Here is a 26,629-nt window from a genome sequence, read left to right as displayed (position 1 = left end):
CACTGTAAAGTCCATGGAGATTAAGAACACCTCCTCCCAACTGCCCACTGCACTGAGGATAGGAAACTCTGTCACCACCGATAAACCCACTATAATTGAAAATTTCAATAAGCATTTTTCTATGGCTGGCCATGCTTTCCACCTGGCTACCCCTACTGTAGTCAACAGCACTGCACCCCCCACAGCTACTCGCCCAAGCCTTCCCCATTTCTCCTTCTCCCAAATCCATTCAGCTGATGTTCTGAAAGAGCTGCAAAATTTGGACCCATACAAATCAGCCGGGCTCAACAATCTGGACCCTTTCTTTCTAAAATTATATGCTGAAATTGTTGCAACCCCTATTACTAGCCTGTTCAACCTCTCTTTCGTGTCGTCTGAGATTCCCAAAGATTGGAAAGCAGCTGCTGTCATCCCCCTCTTCAAAGGAGGGGACACTCTTGACCCAAACTGCTACAGACCTATATCTATCCTACCCTGCCTTTCTAAGGTCTTCAAAAGCCAAGTCAACAAACAGATTACCGACCATTTCGAATCCCACCGCACCTTCTCCGCTATGCAATCTGGTTTCATAGCTGGTCATGGGTGCACCTCAGCCACGCTCAAGGTCCTAAACGATATCGTAACCGCCATCGATAAGAAACAATACTGTGCTGCCGTATTCATTGACCTGGCCAAAGCTTTCGACTCTGTCAATCACCACATCCTCATCGGCAGACTCAATAGCCTTGGTTTCTCAAATGATTGCCTCGCCTGGTTCTCCAACTACTTCTCTGATAGAGTTCAGTGTGTCAAATCGGAGGGCCTGTTGTCCGGACCTCTGGCAGTCTCTATGGGGGTGCCACAGGGTTCAATTCTTGGGCCAACTCTTTTCTCTGTATACATCAATGATGTCGCTCTTGCTGCTGGTGAGTCTCAGATCCACCTCTACGCAGACGATACCATTCTGTATACTTCTGGCCCATCTTTGGACACTGTGTTAACAACCCTCCAGACGAGCTTCAATGCCATACAACTCTCCTTCCGTGGCCTCCAACTGCTCCTAAATACAAGTAAAACTAAATGCATGCTCTTCAACCGATTGCTGCCTGCACCTGCCCGCCTGTCCAGCATCACTACTCTGGACGGTTCTGACTTAGAATATGTGGACGACTACAAATACCTAGGTGTCTGGTTAGACTGTAAACTCTCCTTCCAGACTCACATCAAACATCTCCAATCCAAAGTTAAATCTAGAATTGGCTTCCTATTTCGCAACAAAGCATCCTTCACTCATGCTGCCAAACATACCCTCGTAAAACTGACCATCCTACCGATCCTCGACTTTGGCGATGTCATTTACAAAATAGCCTCCAATACCCTACTCAACAAACTGGATGCAGTCTATCACAGTGCCATCCGTTTTGTCACCAAAGCCCCATATACTACCCACCACTGCGACCTGTACACTCTCGTTGGCTGGCCCTCGCTTCATAATCGTCGCCAAACCCACTGGTTCCAGGTCATCTACAAGACCCTGCTAGGTAAAGTCCCCCCTTATCTCCGCTCACTGGTCACCATAGCAGCACCCACCTGTAGCATGCGCTCCAGCAGGTATATCTCTCTGTTCACCCCCAAAGCCAATTCCTCCTTTGGCCGGCTCTCCTTCTAGTTCTCTGCTGCCAATGACTGGAACGAACTACAAAAATCTCTGAAACTGGAAACACTTATCTCCCTCACTAGCTTTAAGCACCAGCTGTCAGAGCAGCTATCAGATCACTGCACCTGTACACAAACAACTACCTCTTCCCCTACTGTATTTATTTATTCATTTTGCTCCTTTGCACCCCATTATTTCTATTTCAACTTGCCTACCTGGTTAAATAAAGGTGAAATCAAACAATTAAAAATAAATACATTAATTAAAATGACCCTGCAGTTTATCTATAAAATGGGCTTACGGTGAAGTAGACATACTATCACAAAATATATAAATAAGCTTTCCACTATAAATTTCAATACAAAACTTGTAAAAATAGACAAGATCCTGCAACCATGGAGAGGTAAATACCTGTCTATTTATGGAAAAATTGCCCTGATTAACTCCTTAGTCATATCTCAGTTTACTCACTTATGGCGCTGCCTACTCCGGATGATTCATTTTTCAAATCATATGAGCAAAAAATATTTAGCTTTATCTGGGACTCTAAACCAGACAAAATAAAGCGTGCCGATCTATATAATGAATATGAATTGGGTGGGTTGAGATTATTAAATATAAAAGCACTAATCCTCTCTCTAAAAGCTTCACTTACTCAAAAGTTTTACTTTAACCCTAAATGGTTCTCAAGTAGATTACGAAGAAATGTTCATCCATTGTTTAAAAATGGCCTTCTTGCCTTTGTGCAGATTGCCATGTCTCATTTTAGATTAATTGAAAGTTATACTTTTTTCAAAGTATCTATCTTTTTCAAACAAGCATCGCAGAGCTGGCTACAATTTCAAGTTCATCCCCCTGAAAATATAGAACAAATATTTCAACAAATATTATGGCTGAACTCAAATGTGTTGGTTGATAAAATACCAGTATTTATGGGAAAAATGTTTGAAAAGGGGATTTTGTTCTTAAATTATATTGTAAATTGGAATGGTAGAGTTATGTCTTTCGTGGAGTTATCAGAATTGCACAGGAAGGTCTGCTCAATCCAAGAGTACGACCAATTGATTACAGTATTAGCCCAAAAATGGAGGAGGCAGCGGGAGGAGGTAGGGAACTGGTCTGTCTGCCCAATATAAAGGATTAAAACTGGCGGAGGAATAAAAATAGCATAAATAGGAAAGTATACCAGTTTCATTTGAGGACCAGTATGTTGACAACTGTGCCATACAGATTGCAAAAAAGTTGGGAAGAGATTTTTTATGTACCGATTCCATGGTACAGGGTGTATGAGTTGATATATAAAACGACGCAAGATTCAAGACTTCGTGCTTTTTAGCTAAAATTATTATATAGAATTCTTGCCACCAACAAAATGTTGAATATTTGGGGCATAAAATCATCAAAGCTCTGAAGATTTTGTTGTGAGGATACAGAATCAATAGGACATTTATTTTGGCATTGCCCTCAGGTAGCCTGTTTAAGGTCTCAGGTTCAGGAAAGGCTGAAAATGCATAACATTGATCTAAAATTGACCCTAGAAATAGTATTGTTAGGAGATCTGGAGAGACCGGGTCAGTCAATTACTAATATACTAATACTCTCAAAAAAGTATTTATCTTTCACTCGCAATCTGTGGATTCTATTCGATTAGATAGATTGAAAATGTACGTTAAACCTCACAGCATGAAAGATATAATCTCAGCAAAAAAAGAAATGTCCTCTCACTGTCAACTGTGTTTATATTCAGCAAACTTAAAACCTGTAAATATTTGTATGAACATAACACGGTTCAACAACTGAGACATAAACTGAACAAGTTCTACAGACATGTGACTAACAGAAATGGAATAATGTGTACCTGAACAAAGGTACACATCAACAAAGGTACACATCAAAATCAAAAGTAACAGTCAGTATCTGGTGTGGCCACCAGTTGCATTAAGTACTTCAGGGCATCTCCTCTTCATGGACTGCACCAGATTTGCCTGTTCTTGCTGTGAGATGTTACCCCACTCTTCCACCAAGGCACCTGCAAGTTCTCAGACATTTCTGGGGGGAATGGCCCTAGCCCTCACCCTTCAATCCAACAGGTCCCAGACGTGCTCAATGGGATTAAGATCCGGGCTCTTCGCTGGCCATGGCAGAACACTGACATTCCTGTCTTGCAGGAAATCACACACAGAACGAGCAGTATGGCTGGTGGCATTGTCATGCTGAAGGGTCAAGTCAGGATGAGCCTGCAGGAAGGGTACCACATGAGGGAGGAGGATGTCTTCTCTGTAACGCACAGCGTTGGGATTGCCTTCAATGACAACAAGCTCAGTCCGATGATGCTGTGACACACTGTGCCAGACCATGACGGACCCTCCACCTCCAAATCGATCCCGCTCCAGAGTACAGGCCTCGGTGTAACACTCATTCCTTCGACGATAAATGCGAATCCAACCATCACCCCTGGTGAGACAAAACCGCAACTCGTCAGTGAAGAGCACTTTTTGCCAGTCCTGTCTGGTCCAGCGACGGTGGGTTTGTGCTCATAGGCAATGTTGTTGCCGGTGATGTCTGGTGAGGACCTGCCTTACAACAGGCCTACAAGCCTTCAGTCCAGCCTCTCTCAGCCTATTGCGGACAGTCTGAGCACTGATGGAGGGATTGTGCATTCCTGGTGTAACTCGGGTAGTTGTTGTTGCCATCCTGTACCTGTCCCGCAGGTGTGATGCTCGGATGTATCGATCCTGTGCAGGTGTTGTTACACATGGTCTGCCACTGTGAGGACGATCAGTTGTCCGTCCTGTCTCCCTGTAGCGCTGTCTCACAGTACGGACATTGCAATTTCTTGCCCTAGCCACATTTGCAGTCCTCATGCCTCCTTGCAGCATGCCTAAGGCACGTTCACACAGATGAGCAGGGACCCTGGGCATTTTTCTTTTGGTGTTTTTCAGAGTCAGTAGAAAGGCCTCTTTAGTGTCCTACGTTTTCATAACTGTGACCTTAATTGCCTACCCTCTGTAAGCTGTTAGTGTCTTAATGACTGTTCCACAGGTGCATGTTCATTAATTGTTTATGGTTCATTGAACAAGCATGGGAAACAGTGTTTAAACCCTTTACAATGAAGATCTGTGAAGTTATTTGGATTTTTATGAATTATCTTTGAAAGACAGGGTCTTGAAAAAGGGCCGTTTATTTTTTTGCTAAGTTTAGATGGATTAAATAATTGTTTGCTGAGTTTATGTTGCGTAGAAATCCGAGGGTGGCCAGCAGAGATAAGTGGGATGGATTGAGGGAAGCTGAGGGTTGGGATGTGGAATTGGGAGTGGAATGATGGTCAAAGATAAAGTATAAAAAAATAAAAAAATAAAATGTAAAAATAATCAAAAGTAAGTTTGAATGACACTGAGGGGCAATGTTTTTACAGCTAATGCCGGTTTGCCTGAGGCTGATGCCGTGCAGGTGTTTGTACACATGCATATACACATACTCTCATTCAAATGCACACATACATGGACACACACATATGTAAATAGTGCCAGACATGCACTCGAACATATACAGTTGGCCTTGCTGTTATGATTTTAGTTGTCCTTGATGTCCTTAGTTTTTTTTTCTTGCATTGTTGTTTTCTTGAAAAATAAATAAATAACAACAACACTTTGGAGAGTATTTGCACAATGAATCCCAGAATGCATTTCATTATCTTAACATGGTATTGAAACTATTGAATAATAGGATTTATTTAGCAAATTAATATCATTTTGCTGGCGAAACCATCAATGAGGTCATTTATCATATAGCCTACGTTAAAGGAAGATCTTCTCGTCAAATCGTAGACATGATGGACCTGCGTCAACAATTAATACTTGAGGATGGTGGGACAGTATTCATATTACATATGGGTCTTGTCACCGGGCCCATGTACGTCGCGGGCCCTGGTGTGACCACACCGGCTGAAGCTACGCCACTGGTTCTTAAACTGTATCAGACAAGCAGTGATGCAGGGAAGAGAGCTCCGGAGGAGCTTGGCTATCTGTCACACAAACACTTTTACTTGAGGATACACGCTCTGTTCTGTGAATGATAAATGCTTATTCATGTATTTTATATCTGACAGTAAAGAAACAACTTTGAAATTGAAAAACATATTTTATGAACTAATCTCAATTCGTCTCATTGAAGTAATAAACTGCTATTGGGGAGTTTGCTCATAATATCTGCTTTAAAAATAGGTTAATTGTCTACTCCATATGCTTTTAGTATCTTTGTGTGTGTGTGCATGTGTTTTTGTGTTTGATGCACTCCTGCAGCTGCCGGCCACGCCTCTGAATGACCTTCGTGGTTGTGTTTGGTTGTGTGTGTGTGTGTGTGTTTTGTATTTGTGGTGCTAAACTGGCTTCATCATAAGGCTTTGAGAAATAGAGGCTGAGCGTGTATCAAAGAGTAGTTGCTAGTGAAGGGGCGAGTCAGCCAGCTAAAGCGATGACGAGCTGTGAAGCCCTGCCTCTTTCAATGTCATGCAATTGGCCCAGTGATTTCCTCTGAAAGGCCATTTGTAAAACAGATGGTTTTGAATTTTCATGTTATCAGTGGAGACCTGCCTTCCTTTCTCTTGCTGCCATCTGTTGGTTCTACGTTCTGTTGGTACTATGTAGCCCTGGGCAGATGCATTGGTAATCTAAGGACCTGTATTGCAACCCTCCCTCCACACATTTAAGATGTGCCCCCGCCCTCCTCCTTTCTCCTTTTGTAGTTGGGAATAAACATTATGGATGAACAGTGAAGCTTTCATCTTATTTTTCAAAGGACAAACGCTAGATAAAATATATCAGAGGGACACACAACACTGTAGTGCATCTCATATTGGTCCATTGTAGGGTCAAAATAAAAGACAACCTACAGTACAATACAGTACAGTACATTACAGTTTGAAAAGTGTGTGTGTGTGTGTGTACTTGTTCTCCTACCTTATCATGACCCCAATATCCTGACAAGTTAGGAAAACGAGAACTAAAAAAGTCTGGACTTTTTCCATGTCCTGAATTTGTTCAAATGCTATTTTAAGCTTAAGGGTTAGGTTTCGGGGCTAAGGTTAGGGTAAGACTTAAGGTTAAGGTTAGGGTTTTGGGGGTTAAGGATAGGGTTAAAGTTAGGTTAGGGGTTAGGGAAAATAGGATTTTTAATGTTGAAACATTTTTACTCCCCAAAAAGTCCAGAAATGTCATGAAAATAAAGCTGTGTGTGTCCACGTGCATGCTTGTGTCCAGCCTTGTCCATTGAGTTGGATTTGTCTGGTTCTGATGGTGCTGGTTGGGAATCTCTTTAGGTGACACTTACACATGCTTCTCTCCCCTCCTCTCCAATTCCTGTCCAGGTGTCAGACAGGTGTGACTACGTGTTTGTGAATGGGAAGGAGATGAAGGGCAAGGTGAGGATGATGGTGAACTTCACCTACAGCTACCTGAGTGCCCAGCTGGAGATGAACGTGTGGATCCCACGGCTGCCCCTCCAGATCGAGGTGTCTGACACAGAGCTCAGCCAAATCAAGGGATGGAGGGTGCCCATCATGACCAGCAGCCAAAGGTATGTGTCCCTCGTCCCCCTCCATAGAATCACATAGACAGACTCTTCACCCATGCAGTCCTCGCCAGGTAAGTGGACAGAAAATGGAGATGATCGAAAGAGCATGCACAAAAGCTCTTATTTTCAACATATCATATTGTTCTGCACTTTGTGCAGGTCACACATCTCCCCCCGGACCCGAGACCTCGTCTCCTCTAACACCTTATCCACCAACACCTTATTCTGCTTGCCTCACACTCTTTGTGCTGCTCTCCTCACACTCCAATGATGGGAGCAGACCTCAGGTCTACCTACTGGAATTAGTACTGGACATATTCACTATTGTACCAAAACAAACAGCAAATGCATCCAACACTGCATCACAAGTTTGATGTAATCATTGAGCGCTAGGAATATGGGACGAAATAATACACTTTTGACTACTTTAATACACATAAACTCAACAAAAAAAGAAACGTCCCTTTTTACAGGACCCTGTCTTTCGAAGATGATTCGTAAAAATCCAAATAACTTCACAGATCTTCATTGTAAAGGGTTTAAACACTGTTTCCCATGCTTATTCAATGAACCATAAACAATTAATGAACATGCACCGGTCGTTAAGACACTAACAGCTTACAGACGGTACAAACCCACCGTCGCTGGACCAGACAGAACTGGCAAAAAGTGCTCTTCACTGACGAGTTGCGGTTTTGTCTCACCAGCGGTGATGGTTGGATTCGCGTTTATCGTCGAAGGAATGAGCGTTACACCGAGGCCTGTACTCTGGAGCGAGATCGATTTGGAGGTGGAGGGTCCGTCATGGTCTGGGGCAGTGTGTCACAGCATCATCGGACTGAGCTTGTTGTCATTGCAGGCAATCTCAACGCTGTGCGTTACAGGGAAGACATCCTCCTCCCTCATGTGGTACCCTTCCTGCAGGCTCATCCTGACATGACCCTCCAGCATGATAATGCCACCAGCCATACTGCTCGTTCTGTGTGTGATTTCCTGCAAGATAGGAATGTCAGTGTTCTGCCATGGCCAGCGAAGAGCCCGAATCTCAATCCCATTGAGCACGTCTGGGACCTGTTGGATCGAAGGGTGAGGGCTAGGGCCATTCTCCCCAGAAATGTCCGAGAACTTGCAGGTGCCTTGGTGGAAGAGTGGGGTAACATGTCACAGCAAGAACTGGCAAATCTGGTGCAGTTCATGAGGAGATGCACAGCTGGTGGCCACACCGGATACTGACTGTTACTTTTGATGTTGACCCCCCCCCCCCCCCCTTTGTTCAGGGACACATTATTCCATTTCTGTTAGTCACATGTCTGTGGAACTTGTTTAGTTTATGTCTCAGTTGTTGAATTTTGTTATGTTCATACAAATATGTTACGTTTGCTGAAAATAAACGCAGTTGACAGTGAGAGGACGCTTCTTTTTTTGCTGAGTTTATAAGGGAATTTGTCCCAATACTTTTGATCACCTAACATGGGGGGACTATGTACAAAAAGTGCTGTAATTTCTAAATGTTTCACCCGATATGGATAAAAATACCCTCAAATTAAAGCTGACAGTCAGCATTTTAACCTCGTAGCCATTGAATCATTTCAAATCCAAAGTGCTGGAGTACAGAGACAATACAACATGTGTCACTGTCCCAATACTTTTGGAGCTCACTGTAGTTTGGATTTGTGGGGGCTTGTTGTGTTATGTGCAATGTTGTTATCCAAATGTGTGTTGGGACAGCCCATTTCTGTTGTTGTTGATGAGTGTGTGTCCGGTCTGGCATGGCTGCCGACAGATCTCTGGGAGACAGACCATCTTTGTTTATCAGGGAATAACAGGCATGACCTTGCAAAGTAGCAGCGTGACTGGTGACAAGAGCGGCACCGGCACCCGTCCACCGAGCAGGGGGCCACTCAGAGCCACAATACCAAGAGAAGGGACCTGCCTCCGTCTGATAGGCTGCCAAGTGTTCCACACAGACACGGGGGAGAGAGAAAGAAAGAGAGAGGAGAGACAAAGAGAGAGGGAGGTGGAGTGACAGTCAGGGCCGGCTCTAGCTTCTGGTTGGGGGGCCGCCACCTTGTGGCAAAACATTTTAGTGGCCTCTTTTCTTGACGGTGGAGAGGAATGTTTTAGTTTTAAATTGAATTTAGCCGAATAGACTGCCAGTAGCCTACCAAATGTTTCACCGTGTTCATTACAATGTAATATAATGAACACGGTGCATCTCTAGTCCAAACCTTTCAATAGTTAGGCTATCCATATTACCAGAGTTTCATCTTATTCTTTCTATTTCTATGGCGGATTTGCGGCCGAATGGAACATGCCAAAACTTTGGAGATAACAATAGATGGCAAAGTCAAAGTTTTTTCTATCCATCTGTGGCAAAGTTTTCTCTAAATGCTTCTGACAAATCCATCTCCAGAACCTGCCATAGCTTAGCCAGCTGGCTAATCTTTTGAATACGGTGTAACAGATTGCTAGCTCGATAATGCTAGCTAGCTGCACTGACAGCCCTACTTGTTGTTTTTTCTCTGCTACACGTGGAAATCACCACAACGTTCCCACCCCCAATTTCTGAATATGTATTAGAAGCCTGCATCATTCTTCGAAGGTGGAACCTAAACAAGACTTAATGCTATAGGACAGGCATTACATCAAAATAGGGGTGGCATTGCCCTCTGGTGGGGGCCTTTTAAAGCTAAATTCCTACAATTCTACAAATTTTGCCATGCCTTACGCCATGTTCATATGATATCTGAGTGAGACTGACTAACAAAATCAATGGCAGCCCCCTGGAAGTCAAGACCCCTGGGCACGCACCCTGCGTGCTTGGTCAGTGTTCGGCCATGATTACTAGAAGTTTAAATAGCTGGCTAGACTAACTACCAATCAAAAAATGTACATGGCTAACTGTCAACTAATTGAGTGACTGACATAACAAGAGAAAAACTGCTGATGTACAACCAAATATTTAAATTGCACCTGGTGTATTCTACTATTCTAACTCTCAATAGTAAGTTGAGACAGAGAGCACACTTGTATCCCTGAGCGAGGGGAATTAATTAATGTGCCTGCTTGTAAACGGTTATCTGCATTTTCTCTTCCAAGAAAATCTATAGCTTTTTATGGTCTAAGTGACCGCTTATGCCTGGAGCCGGACCTGACGACAGTGTCCAGGCCTTGGGAGTGGGGTGCTTGCCAGAATGCTAGCTTCAGTGTTTCATTTGCAAGGTTTGCTTACCCCCCACCCAGCCCCCTCCAAGATAACCATTTACAAGCAGGCACATTAATTCATTCCCCTCGCTCAGGGATACAAGTGTGCTCTCTGTGAGGGATGCGCAACATGTCATGATGCTTTTCTTATCATGGCTATGTTTCCTTTGTTACAGGTTGCATTTGGGAAGTGCTTCTTATGTTCTGTTTTTAGAACATCTGCATGTTTCTTATAATATACAGTGGCAAGAAAAAGTATGTGAACCCTTTGGAATTACCTGGATTTCTGCATAAATTTGATTTGATCTTCATCTAAGTCACAACAATAGACAAACTCAGTGTGCTTAAACTAATAACACACAAATTATTGTATTTTTCTTGTCTATATTAAATACATAATTGTGTAGGTTGGAAAAACTATGTGAACCCCTAGGCTAATGACTTCACCAAAAGCTAATTGGAGTCAGAAGTCAACTAACCTGGAGTTGAATCAATGAGACGAGATTGGAGATTTTGGTTAGAGCTGCCCTGCCCCATAAAAAACACTCACAAAAGATGAGTTTGCTATTCACAAGAAGCATTGCCTGATGTGAACCATGCCTCGAACAAAAAAGATCTCAGAAGACCTAAGATTAAGAATTGTTGCCTTGCATCAAGCTGGTAAGGTTTACAAAATTATCTCTAAACGTCAGTCCACAGTAAGACAAGTTGTCTATAAATGCAGAAATTTCAGCGCTGTTGCTTCTCTCCCTAGGAGTGGCCGTCCTGCAAAGATGACTGCAAGAGCACAGCGCAGAATGCTCAATAAGGTTAAGAAGAATCCTAGAGTGTCAGCTAAATCTCTGGAAGATGCTAACATCTCTGTTGACAGGTCTACAATACGTAAAACACTAAACACTGCTGTCCAAAAAAAACATTGCTGCACATCTGAAGTCGCAAAAGAGCATCTGGATGTTCCACAGAGCTACTGGCAAAATATTCTGCGGACAGATGAAACTAAAGTTGTGTTGTTTGGAAGGAACACACAACACTATGTGTGGAGAGAAAAAGGCACAGCACACCAACATCAAAACCTCATCCCAACTGTAAACTATGGTGGAGGGATATCATGGTTTGGGGCTGCTTTGCTGCCACATACTTTTTCTTCCCACTGTAAGGGCTTGTGTGAAAAAAAGGAAAAAAAGTGCCTGTGTGTTATCCTCAAATGCCGACCTTGCCAAAACAATGACACTAATTGGCCTCCTTTGACATTACATTGTGCACCCGCACTTGAATGCTGTTCAGAAATATAGACCATAAAAATCTATAGATTTTCTTGGAAGAGAAGATGCAGCTGCAGTTCCGTCCATCTCTCCTCAAATGACCTTCATTAGGTCTTTGTAATAGAAAAACAACATGCAGCAAAATGCCAAAACAAATACCTAACAGAGTCCACGGGGCAGTGGAAAATCAGCATGACACAAACATTTATTCCGAAGCTCAATCTGGGAATGAGAGTGAATGAAGGAGAGAGAGAAATTTATTTCAGATGTAAATTGTTCCCCGAGTTGGATTTACCTATTAGATTAAAGGTCCAATGCAGCCGCTTTTTATCTCAATATCAAAAAATTCTGGGAAACAAGTAAGTACATTATTAGCCAGGTTTTCACCCAATTGGCGACCGATTTTCATGCGAATATTCAAAAATGTGCATAAAAACAATATGCACATTTTCCACCAGAGATGTTTTTCCATCAAATGAACTTGTTGTGGATAAAAGGCTGTGCATGATGACATAGTGCACATTAAAATAACTTTTGCGGTTAAATTCCGATGTGCAAATTAATTCTACTGATGGTTTTGTCACAAAAAATGTTTGCGTTATATAGCGTAAGTGCCCACTCTGGTATGGGCACATGTGCTCTAGCTAACAGCTTGCATATACAGTGCGGTTATAGCCTACATGATAAGATTATTATAGACAAAAGAGCAAGATTATTTTTGTTTGTCAAACAGCAGCCAAGCATCGATCACACTTGTTATAAAAACGATAGCTTAAGCTTTTAAAGAGTTAACTAACGAAAGAAAGTTTCATTTAATTCAGGCTGATTTGACGCTAGCTAGCTAAGTTAACATTACCTGACGCTATTGTCACTTCTCTCCCTTTCTCTTTCGCTGCTGTGGCTGAAAATATTTCAATAAACTATTCAGAGAAAATAAATATCAAATCGAAGACAGATAAATGGAGCTATCTTGTTTGTACTTGATACAGTTCCAAACAAACTAACTAGCTAACTTGCTAGACTAGTAATGTTAGTTAACCATGTTTCTATCATAAACATACTCGAGGATATTGGATAGCTAATTGCCTTTACAATTGTGGCAGCAATATTATAGATATAAATTATGGTAGTAGAGTTTTTAGGTTATAGCTAGCTTATGTAGTTAACTAGTTTATTTATTTAACTCATTTATTTAACCTTTATTTACCAAAAGGTAAAAGGCCTCCTGCGGGGATGGAGGTTGGGATAAAATCAATAAATATATATCATATATATGACACCACAATACTACATAAAGAGAGACTTTAAACAACAACATAGCATAGCAGAAACACATGACAACACAGCATGGTAGCAACACAACATGACAACAATATGGTAGCAACATAACATGGCAGCAGCACAAATGGTAGCAGCACAAAACATGGTACAAACATTATTGGGCACAGACAACATCACAAAGGGCAAAAAGGTAGAGACAACAATACATCACGCGAAGCAGCCACAACTCCATCCCACCAAAACAGGGTGAAATTTCTGGCAGTCTTCTCAAACAGCACTTACACTAAAAGGGCATTATCATAAATTTCACAATTTCAGAGTATCATTACAACCACATAGTGTGGCAAAGTATATAAAACACAGGAAATCACGTTTTTGACTGCCCTGGACCTTTAATCTTCGATTAGATTGGAGATCGCTGCATCGTGCCTTCCTGCAGATTAGATTTATGTCAGGAGTAAAATACTAGCAATAGGGATTGGGAGCCATCAGCTGATAATGCACACAGGACCTCTGTTGTCTGCTCATTCTGTCCCAATCATATTTGCTCTCTCTGCCCCAATCACATGCGCTCACTCTGCCCTTTCAAATTCTCTTACTCTGCCCCAATCACATGCTCTCACTCTGCCCCAATCACATGCTCTCACTCGGTTTCCAATCACATGCTCTCACTCTTTCCCAATCACATTCTCTCGCTCTGCCCCAATCACATGCTCTCCCTCTACCCATACTTGGAATAATCCCCCTGGACTGGACCTGTCCACTACCCATACCCTGGCCTATTTGAGCTGGGAGCTCTGCTGTAAAGGACATGTCAAGGGAAGACCCTCACTACAGTATTTGTAAACTAGATCAGCTAAACCCAAACCCAATCTCCAAATAAAACGCCAACCCGTGGCGTAACTGCAGCAACAGAATTACACCATGTGGTGCTGTATATTAGTTGTTATAGAATTATGCCATGGCTTGACGTTCTAATTATGCCTTAGTGGCATATCTTAGTTGTCAGCCAAACTCTGCAAAAGTTAAACAAAAACGTACATTTAGGCATTCATTTCGAATGGTTAAGTTTAGGGTTAAGGTTAGTGATAGGGTTAAACTTAAGTTTAGGCATTAATTCTGAGTGGTTAAGGTTTAAGGCTTTGGGAAAGGCTTAAAACCAAAAAACTAAAACGGGTGCCTAGCACGTGACCCTCGGAACTAGAGTCAGCGGCTTAAACGCCCATCCACTATCCCCATCCACAACACCTTAGCAAGCTGCAAACCTACTAGATGGTAATAGGCACTCATGTTGCCCCTAGTGGATGGTATAGCTTCCACATTTTGCCAGGTCCAAATGTAATCTGGTATCTGCTGAATCGGCACCTCAAGGCATATTTCATATTACTAAGGGCTGCTAAACCCAAACTACAGTTAAGTTGGAAATGTCCCACCGCAGTGTAATAAACGCAGACAGGCATTTGCAATTCTTTATTCACTTTACTTGTTGTATTATGTTTTACTGAAGACTAATTAATTGCTGTGAGTACTTGTCAAAATAACCCTCGTTCTGAAATCCTTTTTATCTTGTCAGTGGAAATCCTGAGCCTTAAGGCTGATCTCTAACCAGCTTAGCTAGCGTCTTCACTCTTCATTGCCAGACCCCATTCTGCCACACATCGAGGGATACTTATTAACGGTATCGGACAGGAAAAAATACAATGAGAGAGGATAATCAGAATAATTACATTTCAAGAGATTAACTTTCACTCTTTTCTCTCCCATTATAATATCAAACCTTGTAGGTGTGTGTGTTTATTGCCAGATGTGAGGTGATGAGGCAATAGGATAAGCGAGGCCCTCACTGCAAAAAGTGAAATCAAAGAAAGCCTAAATATCTTATATTGAGTGATAATTCACTTACATTTTTTTTAAAGACAATTTAAGGTAAAATATATTTTAAAAATAGCTTTTTAACCATTTTCATGTAGACTTGATTGTATTTTGGATCATTGTCTTGCTGCATGACCCAGCTGCTCTTCAGCTTCAGCTCACAGATGGATGGCCTGACATTCTTTTTGGATGACATGGGTCCCATTATGCCTGGCGAAAACCAAACACTGCATTCCACAGTAAGAACCTGTGGTGGTGGTAGTGTGATGGTTTGGGGATGCTTTGCTTTCTCAGGAACTGGACAACTTGTCTAAATAGAAGGAACCATGAATTCTGCTCTGTATCAGAGAATTATACAGGAGAATGTCAGGCCATCCATCTGTGAGGTGAAGCTGAAGAGCAGGTGGGTCATGCAGCAAGACAATGATCCAAAATACAATCAAGTCTACGTGAAAATGGCTAAAAGGCAACACATTTTGAGTTTTGGAATGGCCTAGTCAAAGTCCAGACCTAATCCAAATTGAGATGTTGTGGCAGTGCATGCTTGAAAACCCATAAATGTTGCTGAGATAAAGCAGTTCTGCATGGAAGAGTGGGACAAAATTCCTCCACAGCGATGTGAGAGACTGATCAACAACTACAGGAAGCATTTGTTTGGAGTTATTGCAGCTAAACGTGGCACAACCAGTTATTGAGTGTAAGGGGGCAATTACTTTTTCACACAGGGGCATTGGGTGTTGCATAACTTTGTTTAAATGTATTTCCTTTTAAAGTATGTCATTGTTGTGTTATTTGTTCACTCATGTTCCCTTTATCTAATATTAGGTTTTGGTTGAAGATCTGATAATGTTCAGTATAAAAAATATGCAAAAGTAGAGACAATCTGAAAGGGGGGAAATACTTTTTCACAGCACTGTATTAAGGAAACGGCACATTTCTATGATCTGTGGTTAAAAAGATACGGTCCTACAAAATGCTCACAGCGTAGGATTAAAAGTAAGAAAAACTGTGATTTTGAAAACCTGCAACGAGTTTCTAGACAGAGCGAGAGTACTTTTTTTTGTTCCCTACGTCACCGTGAATCTCGGTGTTTGAAAATCACTGATTTAACTTTTGATGATGTCATCGGGTCAACTTTTCATTTGTTTTACAAAACATAGAAATATGCTGTTTTCACATATGTAGACACTGGTATTGTGCTGGAGATCATGAAAATTAGGTTTAAAAATGTTGGAGTTGCCATTTAAGATTAAAATAAGCAAAATGATTAGCTTATTTTGGTAAGAAAAAAATTGAATTATCAGTCAATATAAGATATTTAGGCTTGCTTAGATGTAACTTTTTGCAGTGCTATGATTAGCACACTGTTGACAAAGCACTGGTGTTTATCAGAGGCACGCCTGTCCTGTCCCACCGCTTGACACCAGTGCTGCTTCTACAGAGCAAACACTGATATTTATCTTACTAAAAGTGTGCTGTGTATGTATGACATACAGTTATTTGTTTAAAAGCAACATTGTAACCTTGTAAGCCTTGTTTTCACACTGCAATAACTATTCTCATTGAGACACACTCCCTTCTTTGAGAAGATGATTGGTTGCCTATAGCATCCTGAACAGAATTTGCTATCAGTGGGTGGGTGTTAGAGATGTTCTTGTTAGACTTGTCCAGTGTTGGGGTTAGTTTCTCATGTTATATGACTGGCTTTGTTTGTAATGGCAGGTCTGCACTGGACAGTGATGATGAGGATGATGAAGACCGGAGAGGAAGGAGCTGCACGTTACAGTACCAGAATGCCATGGTTCGAGTGTTGACACACTTTGTGGCCGAAGCTGCCGACCCCCGTGGTCAGCTGACCTTTATGCTGGGCAGTGATTGGCAGGCAGACATCACTGGGCTGGTGTGGGACTTCCTGAAGGTGGAGGACCCCCAGATAGCTCAGCTACAGGACAGACGCATACTAGTGGGACTGGACATGGGGATGACCACCATCCAGGTACGCTGTATGTGTCTGCATGCGTGTACAGTACAGTATGTGTGTTATAATAAGGTGTTTCAGTACAACGGATGAGAAAGAATAAACAGAACAAGTGTGAATAGAGAGAGGAGTAAGGGGAGGTGAAAGGAGTTGGAAAATAGAACAGTAAAACATCGCTGTCTGTTTTAATATTAGGGCTGAAAATACCTTAAAACAGTCATCTTAAGTCAGTCATAACAATGGGATTTGCAAATGTCGAGTGGAGGAGATAAAATCTATATTTGTGCATTCAGTCAGCCAAACAGGTGGTTATCAATGGTCCCATGTCTCCAGGTCTGGGCTGTGGTTACAGTAAATGGGGCCTCACCCTGGTGCAGAGCGTAAGCGTGCCATCTCTCACTAGCAGGGTCCTTTCATTTGTCAGTCTAAACAGGCTAACTGGATAAATAGCAGTCAGTTAATGATATCTGTGTGAAACCGATCAGCATCTTGACAGTGTGGACTCATCCATCTGTCTTGCAGGCAGATGTACCTTCACCTCCACACTCATCACTACCCGTCCTCTGGCTCCTGCCTCCCGTTAGGCTGGGCACAGAGGACAATACTCCCCAGCCCAAAAGCACGAGATGAGACAGGCCAAGCTACCGGTCTGTCACACCCATTCCTTCACAAAGAGCTAAAATCAAATCAAATTGTATTAGTCACATGCACCGAATACAACAGTGAAATGCTTATAATCAAGCCGCTAAACAACAATGCAGTTTTAAAAAATAATAATATACACTACTGTTCAAAAGTTTGGGGACACTTAGAAATATCCTTGTTTTTGAAAGAAAAGCCCATTTTTTTGGTCCATTAAAATAATCTCAAATTGAGTGTAGACATTGTTAATGTTGTAAATGACTATTGTAGATGGAAACGGCTGATTTTTAATGGAATATCTACATAGGCGTACAAACGCCCATTATCAGAAAACATCACTCCTGTGTTCCAATGGCACATTGTGTTAGCTAATCCAAGTCGATCATTTTAAAAGGCTAATTGATCATTAGAAAACCCTTTTGCAATTATGTTAGCACAGCTGAAAACTGTTGTGCTGATTTTCAGGCTCAAAATGACCAGAAACAAATAACTTTCTTCTGAAACGCGTCAGTCTATTCTTGTTCTGAGACATGAAGGTTATTCCATGTGAGAAATTGCCAAGAAACTGAAGATCTCGTACAACGCTGTGTACTACTCCCTTCACAGAACAGGGCAAACTGTCTCTAACCAGAATAGAAAGAGGAGTGGGAGGCCCTGGTGCACAACTGAGCAAGAGGACACTTACATTAGAGTGTTTCGTTTGAGAAACAGACGCATCACAAGTCCTCAACTGGCAGCTTCATTAAATATACCCGCAAAAAAACAGTCTCAATATCAACAGTGAAGAGGCGACTCCGGGATGCTGGCCTTCTAGGCAGAGTTCCTCTGTCCAGTGTCTGTGTTCATTTGCCCATCTTAATCTTTTCTTTTTATTGGCCAGTCTGAGATATGGCTTTTTCTTTGCAACTCTGCCTAGAAGGCCAGCATCCCTGTCATGCCCTGACCTGAGAGAGACGGTTTATTTCTCTATTTTGTTAGGTCAGGGTGTGGGGTGGGCATTCTGTTTTGTATTTCTTTGTTTTGGGCCGAGTATGGTTCCTAATCAGAGGCAGCTGTCTATCGTTGTCTCTGATTAGGAATCATACTTAGGCAGCCTTTTCCCACCTGTGTTTGTGGGTAGTTGTTTTCTGTTTTGTGTTTCTGTACCTGACAGAACTGTGCGCTTTCGTTTCCCTTTGTTATTTTTTCAAGTGTTTGTTTGATTTAAATAAATAATCATGAACACGTGCCACGCTGCATCTTGGTCACCTCTCTACGACGATTGTTACAATCCCAGAGTCACCTCTTCAGTCATTTAAAACATTTACAATGTCTACACTGTTTTTATGATCAATTTGATGTTATTTTAATGGACAAAAAACTTGCTCTTCTTTCAAAAACAATTTCTTAGTGACCCCAAACTTTTGAATCGTAGTGTGGATATATATATATATATATGTGTGTGTGTGTGTGTGTGTGTGTGTGTGTGTGTGTGTGTGTGTGTGTGTGTGTGTGTGTGTGTCACTGTCCTGGATGGCAGGAAGCTTTGCCCCAGCGATGTACTGGGCCGTACGCACTACCCTCCGTAGTGCCTTGTCGTCGGAGGCCGAGTAGTTGCCATACCAGGCAGTGACACAACCAATCAGGATGCTCTCGATGGTGCAGCTGTGGAACGTTTTGAGGATCTGAGGACCCAAGCCAAATCTTTTCAGTCTCCTGAGGGGGAATAGGTTTTGTCATGCCCTCGTCACAACTTTCTTGGTCGGCTTGGACCATGTTAGTTTGTTGGTGATGTGGACACCAAGGAACTTGAAGCTCTCAACCTACTCCACTAAAGCCCCGTCGATGAGAATGGGGGCGTGCTCGGTCCTCTTTTTCCTGTAGTCCACAATCATCTCCTTTGTCTTGATCAAATCAAATCAAATTTATTTATATAGCCCTTCTTACATCAGCTGATATCTCAAAGTGCTGTACAGAAACCCAGCCTAAAACCCCAAACAGCAAGCAATGCAGGTGTAGAAACATGGTCGCTAGGAAAAACTCCCTAGAAAGGCCAAAACCTAGGAAGAAACCTAGAGAGGAACCAGGCAATGAGGGGTGGCCAGTCCTGATCACGTTGAGGGAGAGGTTGTTGTCCTGGCACCACACGGACAGGTCTCTGACCTCCTCCCTATAGGCTGCCTCGTCGTTGTCGGTGATCAGGCCTACCACTGTTGTGTCATCGGCAAACTTAAGGATGGTGTTGGAGTCGTGCCTGGCCGTGTAGTCATGAGTGAACAGGGAGTACAGGAGGGGACTGAGCACCTACCCTTGAGGGGCCCCTGTGTTGAGGATCAGCGTGGCGGATGTGTTGTTACCTACCATTACCACCTGGGGGTGGCCATCAGGAAGTCCAGGATCTAGTTGCAAAGAGAGGTGTTATGTCCCAGACTTTTTGATGAACTTTGAGGGCACTATGGTGTTGAACGCTGAGCTGTAGTCAATGAATAGCATTCTCAATAAACAGCATTCTTACATAGTTATTGTATTGTCCAGATGGGAAAGGGCAATGTGGAGTGCAATAGAGATTGCATCATCTGTGGATCTGTTAGGGCGGTATGCAAATTGGAGTGGGTCTAGGGTTTCTGGGATAATGGTGTTGTGAGCCAATATCATCCTTTCAAAGCACTTTATGGTTACAGAGTGCTACGGGTCAGTGGTCATTTAGGCAGGTTACCTTAGTGTTCTTGGGCACAGGGACTGCTTCAAACATGTTGGTATTACAAACTTGGACAGGGAGAGATTGAAAATGTCAGTGAAGACACTTGCCAGTTGGTCAGCGCATGCTCGCAGTAACACCTAATCCGTCTGGCCCTGCGGCCATGTGAATGTTGACCTGTTTAAAGGTCTTACTCACATCGGCTGAGAAGAGCGTGATCACACAGTCTTCCAGAACAGCTGGTGCTCTCATGCATGTTTCAGTGTTATTTACCTTGAAGCGAGCATAGAAGTAGTTTAGCTCGTCTGGTAGGCTCGTGTCACTGGGCAGCTCTCGGCTGTGCTTCCCTTTGTAGTCTGTAATGGTTTGCAAGCCCTGCCACATCTGACCAGCGTCAGAGCCGGTGTAGTACGATTCGATCTTAGTCCTGTATTGATGCTTTGCCTGTTTGATTGATCGTCAGAGGGTATAGCAGGATTTATTATAAGCTTCCGGGTTAGAGTCCCGCTCCTTGAAAGCGGCAGCTCTAGCCTTTAGCTCAGTGCGGATGTTGCCTGTAATCCATGGCTTCTGGTTGGGGTATGTACGTACAGTCACTGTGGGGACGACGTCATCAATGCACTTATTGATGAAGCCAAAGACTGATGTGGTGTAGTCCTCAATGCCATCAGAGGAATCCCGGAACATATTCCAGTCTGTGCTAGCAAAACGGTCCTGTAGCTTAGCATCTGCTTCATCTTGCCACTTTTTTATTCATCGAGTCACTGGTGCTTCCTGCTTAAATTTGTTCTTGTAAGCAGGAATCAGGAGGATACAATTATGGTCAGATTTGCCAAACGGAGGGCGAGGGAGAGCTTTGTATGCCTCTCTGTGTGTGGAGTAAAGGTGGTCCAGAGTTTTTTTCCCTCTGGTTGCACATTTAACATGCTGATATAAATTTGGTAAGACCGATTTAAGTTTCCCTGCATTAAAGTCCCCGGCCACGAAGAGCGCCACCTTTGGATGAGCGTTTTCCTGTTTGCATATAGCGGAATACAGTTCATTGAGTGCGGTCATAGTGCCAGCCTCAGTCTGTGGTGGTATGTAGACAGCTACGAAAAATACAGATGAAAACTATCTAGGTAGGTAGTGTGGTCTACAGTTTATCATGAGATACTCTACCTCAGGCGAGTAAAACCTTGAGACTTCCTGAGATATTGTGCACCAGCTGTTATTTTCAAAAATACATAGTCCGCCGCCCCTTGTCTTACCAGACGCTGCTGTTCTATTCTGCGATACAGCTATAGAGGGGTCTCAATGATTGGGCACGCATGGAAAGATCTCTTTGATTTTCAAAATGAGATTAATGAAATTAGGTTTGCACTAATTGGATTACTAGGAATGGTCCATTAACAGCAGAAATGTGTCCTTGATCGGTCCTTGCCTACTCCAGTGTGTATTGCTGGTGGTTTTCTCTCCACATCATCATTTGATTAATGTTTCCTGGATAAACACCTGACAATGAATAGTAGAAGGGCTTGTTCAGGTCACTCCATTTACCATCAAATAACTCAATCTATATACTCATCAAATTAAATGGAAGCCAGCATAATGTTGGAAGGCATCAAGGTCAGAGCTGAGAATCACTGCAGGATTTACAGAGCATCCTGGAATAATGTAATAATTGTTTATTTCAAAGAGTAATGCTTTTCATGTCCCGTCCATAATCTGGATTAATCCCAAGGGTTTCTCTCTCTCCATCTCCCTTGTGTTGTCCCAGGTCCTGTCCCCCCTGTCTGACTCCATCCTGGCAGAGAAGACGGTGACGGTAGTGAATAACAAAGTAACCATCACAGAGCTGGGGGTGCAGCTGGTCACCGGCCTGGCTCTGAACCTGCAGCTCAGCCCAGGAAGCAACAAGGCCATCCTCGCCACGGCAACCACACAGGAAGTGCTGCAGAGCCCAAAACAGGTCTGTGCAACATACTGCAGATCTTTGAAAACGATCAGTTTGCAGCCCCTTTCATTAAAATTAGGATTTAAGAAACAGTTTATAGTAGGTTATTTAATGTAATCCTTGTCTGTTTGGATCCCATTTCACACAATTGCAGTCCTTTAATGTGAACATTCAGTAAGTACTGTGAACGTGTGTGTGTGTGTGTGTGTGTGTGTGTGTGTGTGTGTGTGTGTGTGTGTGTGTGTGTGTGTGTGTGTGTGTGTGTGTGTGTGTGTGGGGTGTGTGAATGCCTGCGCTTGTTTGTTTGTTCCACTGCATTCCTAACCCTCTTAACTCCAACTCTTGAAAGGCAGAGTGTGACAGAATGTGTTTCCTTGGGCATCTAATAGAAAGGGAAGCTTAATCTCAGAGCGTGTAAAAGCAACACTGCAAGTTTCTGTAAGAAAACACAATTTACAGGCCAAACTCTAGCTGTCCTATCGTCTTTCGCATTCCTTTCTCCCTTGCTCTCCTTCTCTCCTGAACGCTTTGATCCCTTTCTCTTTCTAGAGAAGGACAGATGGAGGACAGGCTAGTTTTATCAGTCCTATCTCTGTAGGGATAATGTCCGTGCGGGGATAAGCGTGCAGGAATTCCCCTAGAGGATATGTAATTAGAGCGCAATTGCAGCCCACTGATGGATCTCCTTCCCTGCTCCTGGTGATTTGTCCTGTGGCCATATTAAAAAGCAACATCACAGCAAGAAAGGGACTTAAGATGCTTGTCTGTGGCAAATCCCCATTTGCTGTCTTTAATGTGACTGTCTGATACTGTATTTTCCCTATCTTTTAATCTGTGTCCCTTCAGCTGTCTGAGCACCACAGGAGGTGGTGGATGGTACCTTAATTGGTGGAGGACGGCTCGTGGTAATGGCTGGAGCGGAATCAGTGGAATGGTATCAAATAAACATCAAACACATGGTTTCCATGTGTTTGATGCCATTCCATTGGCTCCATTCCAGCCATTATCATGAGCCGTCTTCCCCTCAGCAGCCCCACTGCTGAGCACAGCAGCTGAGGTAACAAAACAGTAGCACTTTAGTGAGCTATCCTCTACCTTATGATTCCCACTAGTTTAATACACTATATGACTAAAAGTATGTGGACACCTGCTCGTCGAACATCTCATTCCAAAATCATGGGCATTAATATGGAGTTGGTCCCCCCTTTGCTGCTATAACAGCCTCCACTCTTCTGGGAAGGCTTTAGGCCTGGCTCACAGCCGGCGTTCCAATTAATCCGATGGAGTCGAGGTCAGGGCTCTATGCAGGCCAGTCAAGTTCTTCCACACCGATCTCGACAAACCATTTCTGTATGGATCTCACTTTGTACAGGAAAGGGCCTTGCCCAAACTGTTGCCAGAAAGTTGGAAGCACAGAATTGTCTAGAATGTCATTGTATGCTGTAGCGTTAAGATTTCCCTTCACTGGAACTAAGTGGCATAGCCCTAACCATGAAAAACAGCCCCAGACCATTATTTCTCCTTCCCCAAACTTTACTGTGTGCACTATACATTGGGGCAGGTAGCGTTCTCCTGGCATCGGCCAAACCCAGACTGCCAGATGGTGAAGCGTGATTCTTCACTCCAGAGAACGCGTTTCCACTGCTCCAGATTCAAATGAAGGCAGCTTTACACCACTCCAGCCAACGCTTGGCATTGCGCATGGTGATCTTAGGCTTGTGTGCGGCTGCTCGGCCATGGAAACCCATTTCATGAAGCTCCCGACGAACAGTTATTGTGCTGACGTTGCTTCCAGAGGCAGTTTCAAACTCGCTAGTGATTGTTGCAACTGGGGACAGACGATTTTTACGCGCTTCAGTACTCAGCCGTCCACCTGTCAGCAACAGGTGTAGCTGAAATATCTGAATCGACTAATTTCAAGGGGTGTCCACATACTTTTGTATATAGCTTTTATGACCCACAGTGCTGGAGGCCTACATTTCTAAAAATGCAAAAAAGGGTATAAAAGTATATTTTGTTGTTGTAATTTTACATTCTGATCCTTTGAACCTTGTACGTTTGAAGTCTTGTTTGCTTTCTTGTTCCTGTGATAGAAATGTTTCCCTCATGGAAATAGTTTGATTTCTTTAATTTTGGCAGTTACCAATTACTATGTACAGTGATGTATACGATAAGCTTGCCTAATGAAATAATAGCACAGGAACATTTCTGAAATAGGCTCTGTCTTATTTCTACATTCTTAGAACTAATAAATAAATAGGTTTTAAATAGGTATTTTTCAACCCTTCATTATTCTCTACTAATGGCGAGGTTGCCGCTCTACGAAATGTGGTAATGTGACCCTGCTTGAGGTCTCTGTCAGTGTTACATGAGATTATTTTTCTTTGTTTGTTATTTTCTTTGCTCTTGTTTGTGTGTGTGTGTGTTACCTACTCACTGTGTGTGTGTGTTTGTCCAGGAGGCCCTGATCAGCGCGTGGCTGCACTTCAGTGATGGTTCCATGGCTCCTCTGGACCTGTACAACTCAGACTACTTTGTCCTGACGGCCACGTCTCTGGATGAGGAGGTGGTGACGGTGCAGCAGGACCCCTCCTGGAAGTGGCCTGTGATCGTGACCGAGGCTGAGGGCCAGGGCCTGCTGGTCAGGGTGGAGATGACCGTCTGTGAGCTCTGCCAGAAGTTCAAGCGGCGCAGCGTTTTGGCTGCAGGGAACTGCAACGTCAAGGTGAAGTTTGGCCAGAGCGACGGTGGCACCTCCAGAAACAGTGACTATGGGCCAGAGGGCGAGGAGCTGGAGAACAGGGCCAGCGATCGCAGGCAGCAGTCCCCCTCCCAGGACAGGACTGGTTTAGAAGCCCACTACTACGGCAGCTCCATCTCCGACATGGAGGACGGTGTCATGAGGAAGGTCACCACCACCACTAAGAGTACCATCATCAGGAGGCTCAATGGAGACAAGCTGTCAGACGATGGGAACCAGGTCCAGAACATGCCAGACTTCCCTGCCCAGGTGGACCTCCCTCGCAGCCACAACATGGAGGATGATCTGATCCAGACAGCCCGGGGCCTCACTGACCTGGAGATCGGCATGTACGCCCTGCTGGGGGTCTTCTGCCTGGCCATCCTGGTCTTCCTCATCAACTGCATTTCCTACACCCTCAAGTACCGCCACAAGGAGCTGTCCATCGAGGGCCAGGAGAGCATGAACCACGCCCACGACTGGGTGTGGCTGGGGAACGAGGCAGAGCTGCTGGAGAGCCACATGAGCCTGTCCCCACAGCAGGACGAGCTCACCTCCATGGTGGACTGCAGTGCCGGGCTGGAAGAGGGCAGCCACCTGCTCAACGGGGCCTCTTCCCAGAAGAACGTGCAGGGCCAGGTACACCGGGCAGCAGACAGGGCGAGCTGCACAGCCAAGGACAGCAAAGGAGACTCGCCTACCACAAAGAGGAAGCGTGTGAAGTTCACCACGTTCACCACCATCCCGCCAGACAATGGCTGCCCCACTGTCAGCACACTGAGCATGAGCCACAGCCAGGACATTAAGTGGGTGTGCCAAGATGTAGAGCTGGGGGACTCCAAGGAGCTTCGGAACTACATGGAGAGGTTAAATGACAGTGCTTTAAAAGAGGTGGCGTAATCTGTGTGCTCAGTGCACTTATAACTCACCCTTATGCCTTTCACAGTGAGCTGGGCCTGGACAGCACCTAATGCTGAACCTAGAAGAGGTTGAAATCTGGAAGCAACATTTTTGTGAATCACATGGGACTGCCAAAGGGAAAATTAATACTAGAGGACAAAAATAGTAATGATACCACACAGGACTAATGGCAAATCGTTAACTTGAAAAGAAACATAATTTTTGGATAATTTGTTTCTCTTAATATCTTCCTACCTTTTAATCATTATTTTGTGATGGTTCTTTTGTAGGTAGACTCAAGCCCCCAGACTAGCTCTGCATTACTGACAAAACTACAAAATGTTACGCAGATGATGACATGTAGATTTAAGAATGTAAATGAACAAATATTCAAGATGTATATAAAGTACTCATTGAAAGGTTTTGGAAGTTTTGTAGCATTTTGAATATTGATTTCCTATTCCACATCCTGTCGTTTTTTTGATAAATGTCTGGGCCCCCAGGATAGACCAGAGCCTACAGAACGTCCTGCATGTGGTTTGAAATAAAGGCACACATTTTATGTTCATCTTTACCAGAAGGCACAGAGAAACGGCTATGTATATACTGAACAGTCCTCCTACAAGGCATTGTATTGTTGCTCTGTATATTGTATTTTCATAACTGTCATTTAAAGAACATACAACAGTGTAGAGGTGCGTGTCCACTTCAATCCACCAACCACATGGGAATACATTACACATGCCAACATGTCTTCCTTTTTGCTACCCACTATCTTCAATGACTGAATGGAGATTAGTGCTTTTCCAGGTTATGTCTTCATATAAGCCACACAACACAAACCTGGTCGTACCTTAATATGGTGTAGGAGTTGTAATTGACTACAAAAATGACCAGCAAATTGAATCATTTCACACATATTACATTTCC

The 26,629-nt window shown here is 43.4% G+C and overlaps 1 protein-coding gene across 1 annotated transcript in view; it reads left to right on the top strand.

The window, feature by feature from the left end:
• Nucleotides 1–26,389, top strand: part of LOC106579906 (transmembrane protein 132C) — a 190,507-nt gene extending 164,118 nt beyond the window's left edge. The window contains exons 5-8 of the mRNA XM_014160261.3: nucleotides 7,002–7,210; nucleotides 16,549–16,822; nucleotides 21,883–22,074; nucleotides 24,518–26,389. Coding sequence (XP_014015736.3) covers nucleotides 7,002–7,210; nucleotides 16,549–16,822; nucleotides 21,883–22,074; nucleotides 24,518–25,699 — 1,857 coding nt within the window. The 3' untranslated portion in view covers nucleotides 25,700–26,389. The remainder of the gene's footprint in view (nucleotides 1–7,001; nucleotides 7,211–16,548; nucleotides 16,823–21,882; nucleotides 22,075–24,517) is intronic.
• Nucleotides 26,390–26,629: the final 240 nt, after the last annotated feature.

Source organism: Salmo salar, chromosome 20 (assembly GCF_965601325.2).
Source record: "Salmo salar chromosome 20, fSalSal1, whole genome shotgun sequence".
Classification (NCBI taxonomy): domain Eukaryota; kingdom Metazoa; phylum Chordata; class Actinopteri; order Salmoniformes; family Salmonidae; genus Salmo; species Salmo salar.
The sequence above is the reverse complement of the archived record's forward strand: the minus strand, read 5'-3'. Positions and strand labels throughout refer to the sequence as shown.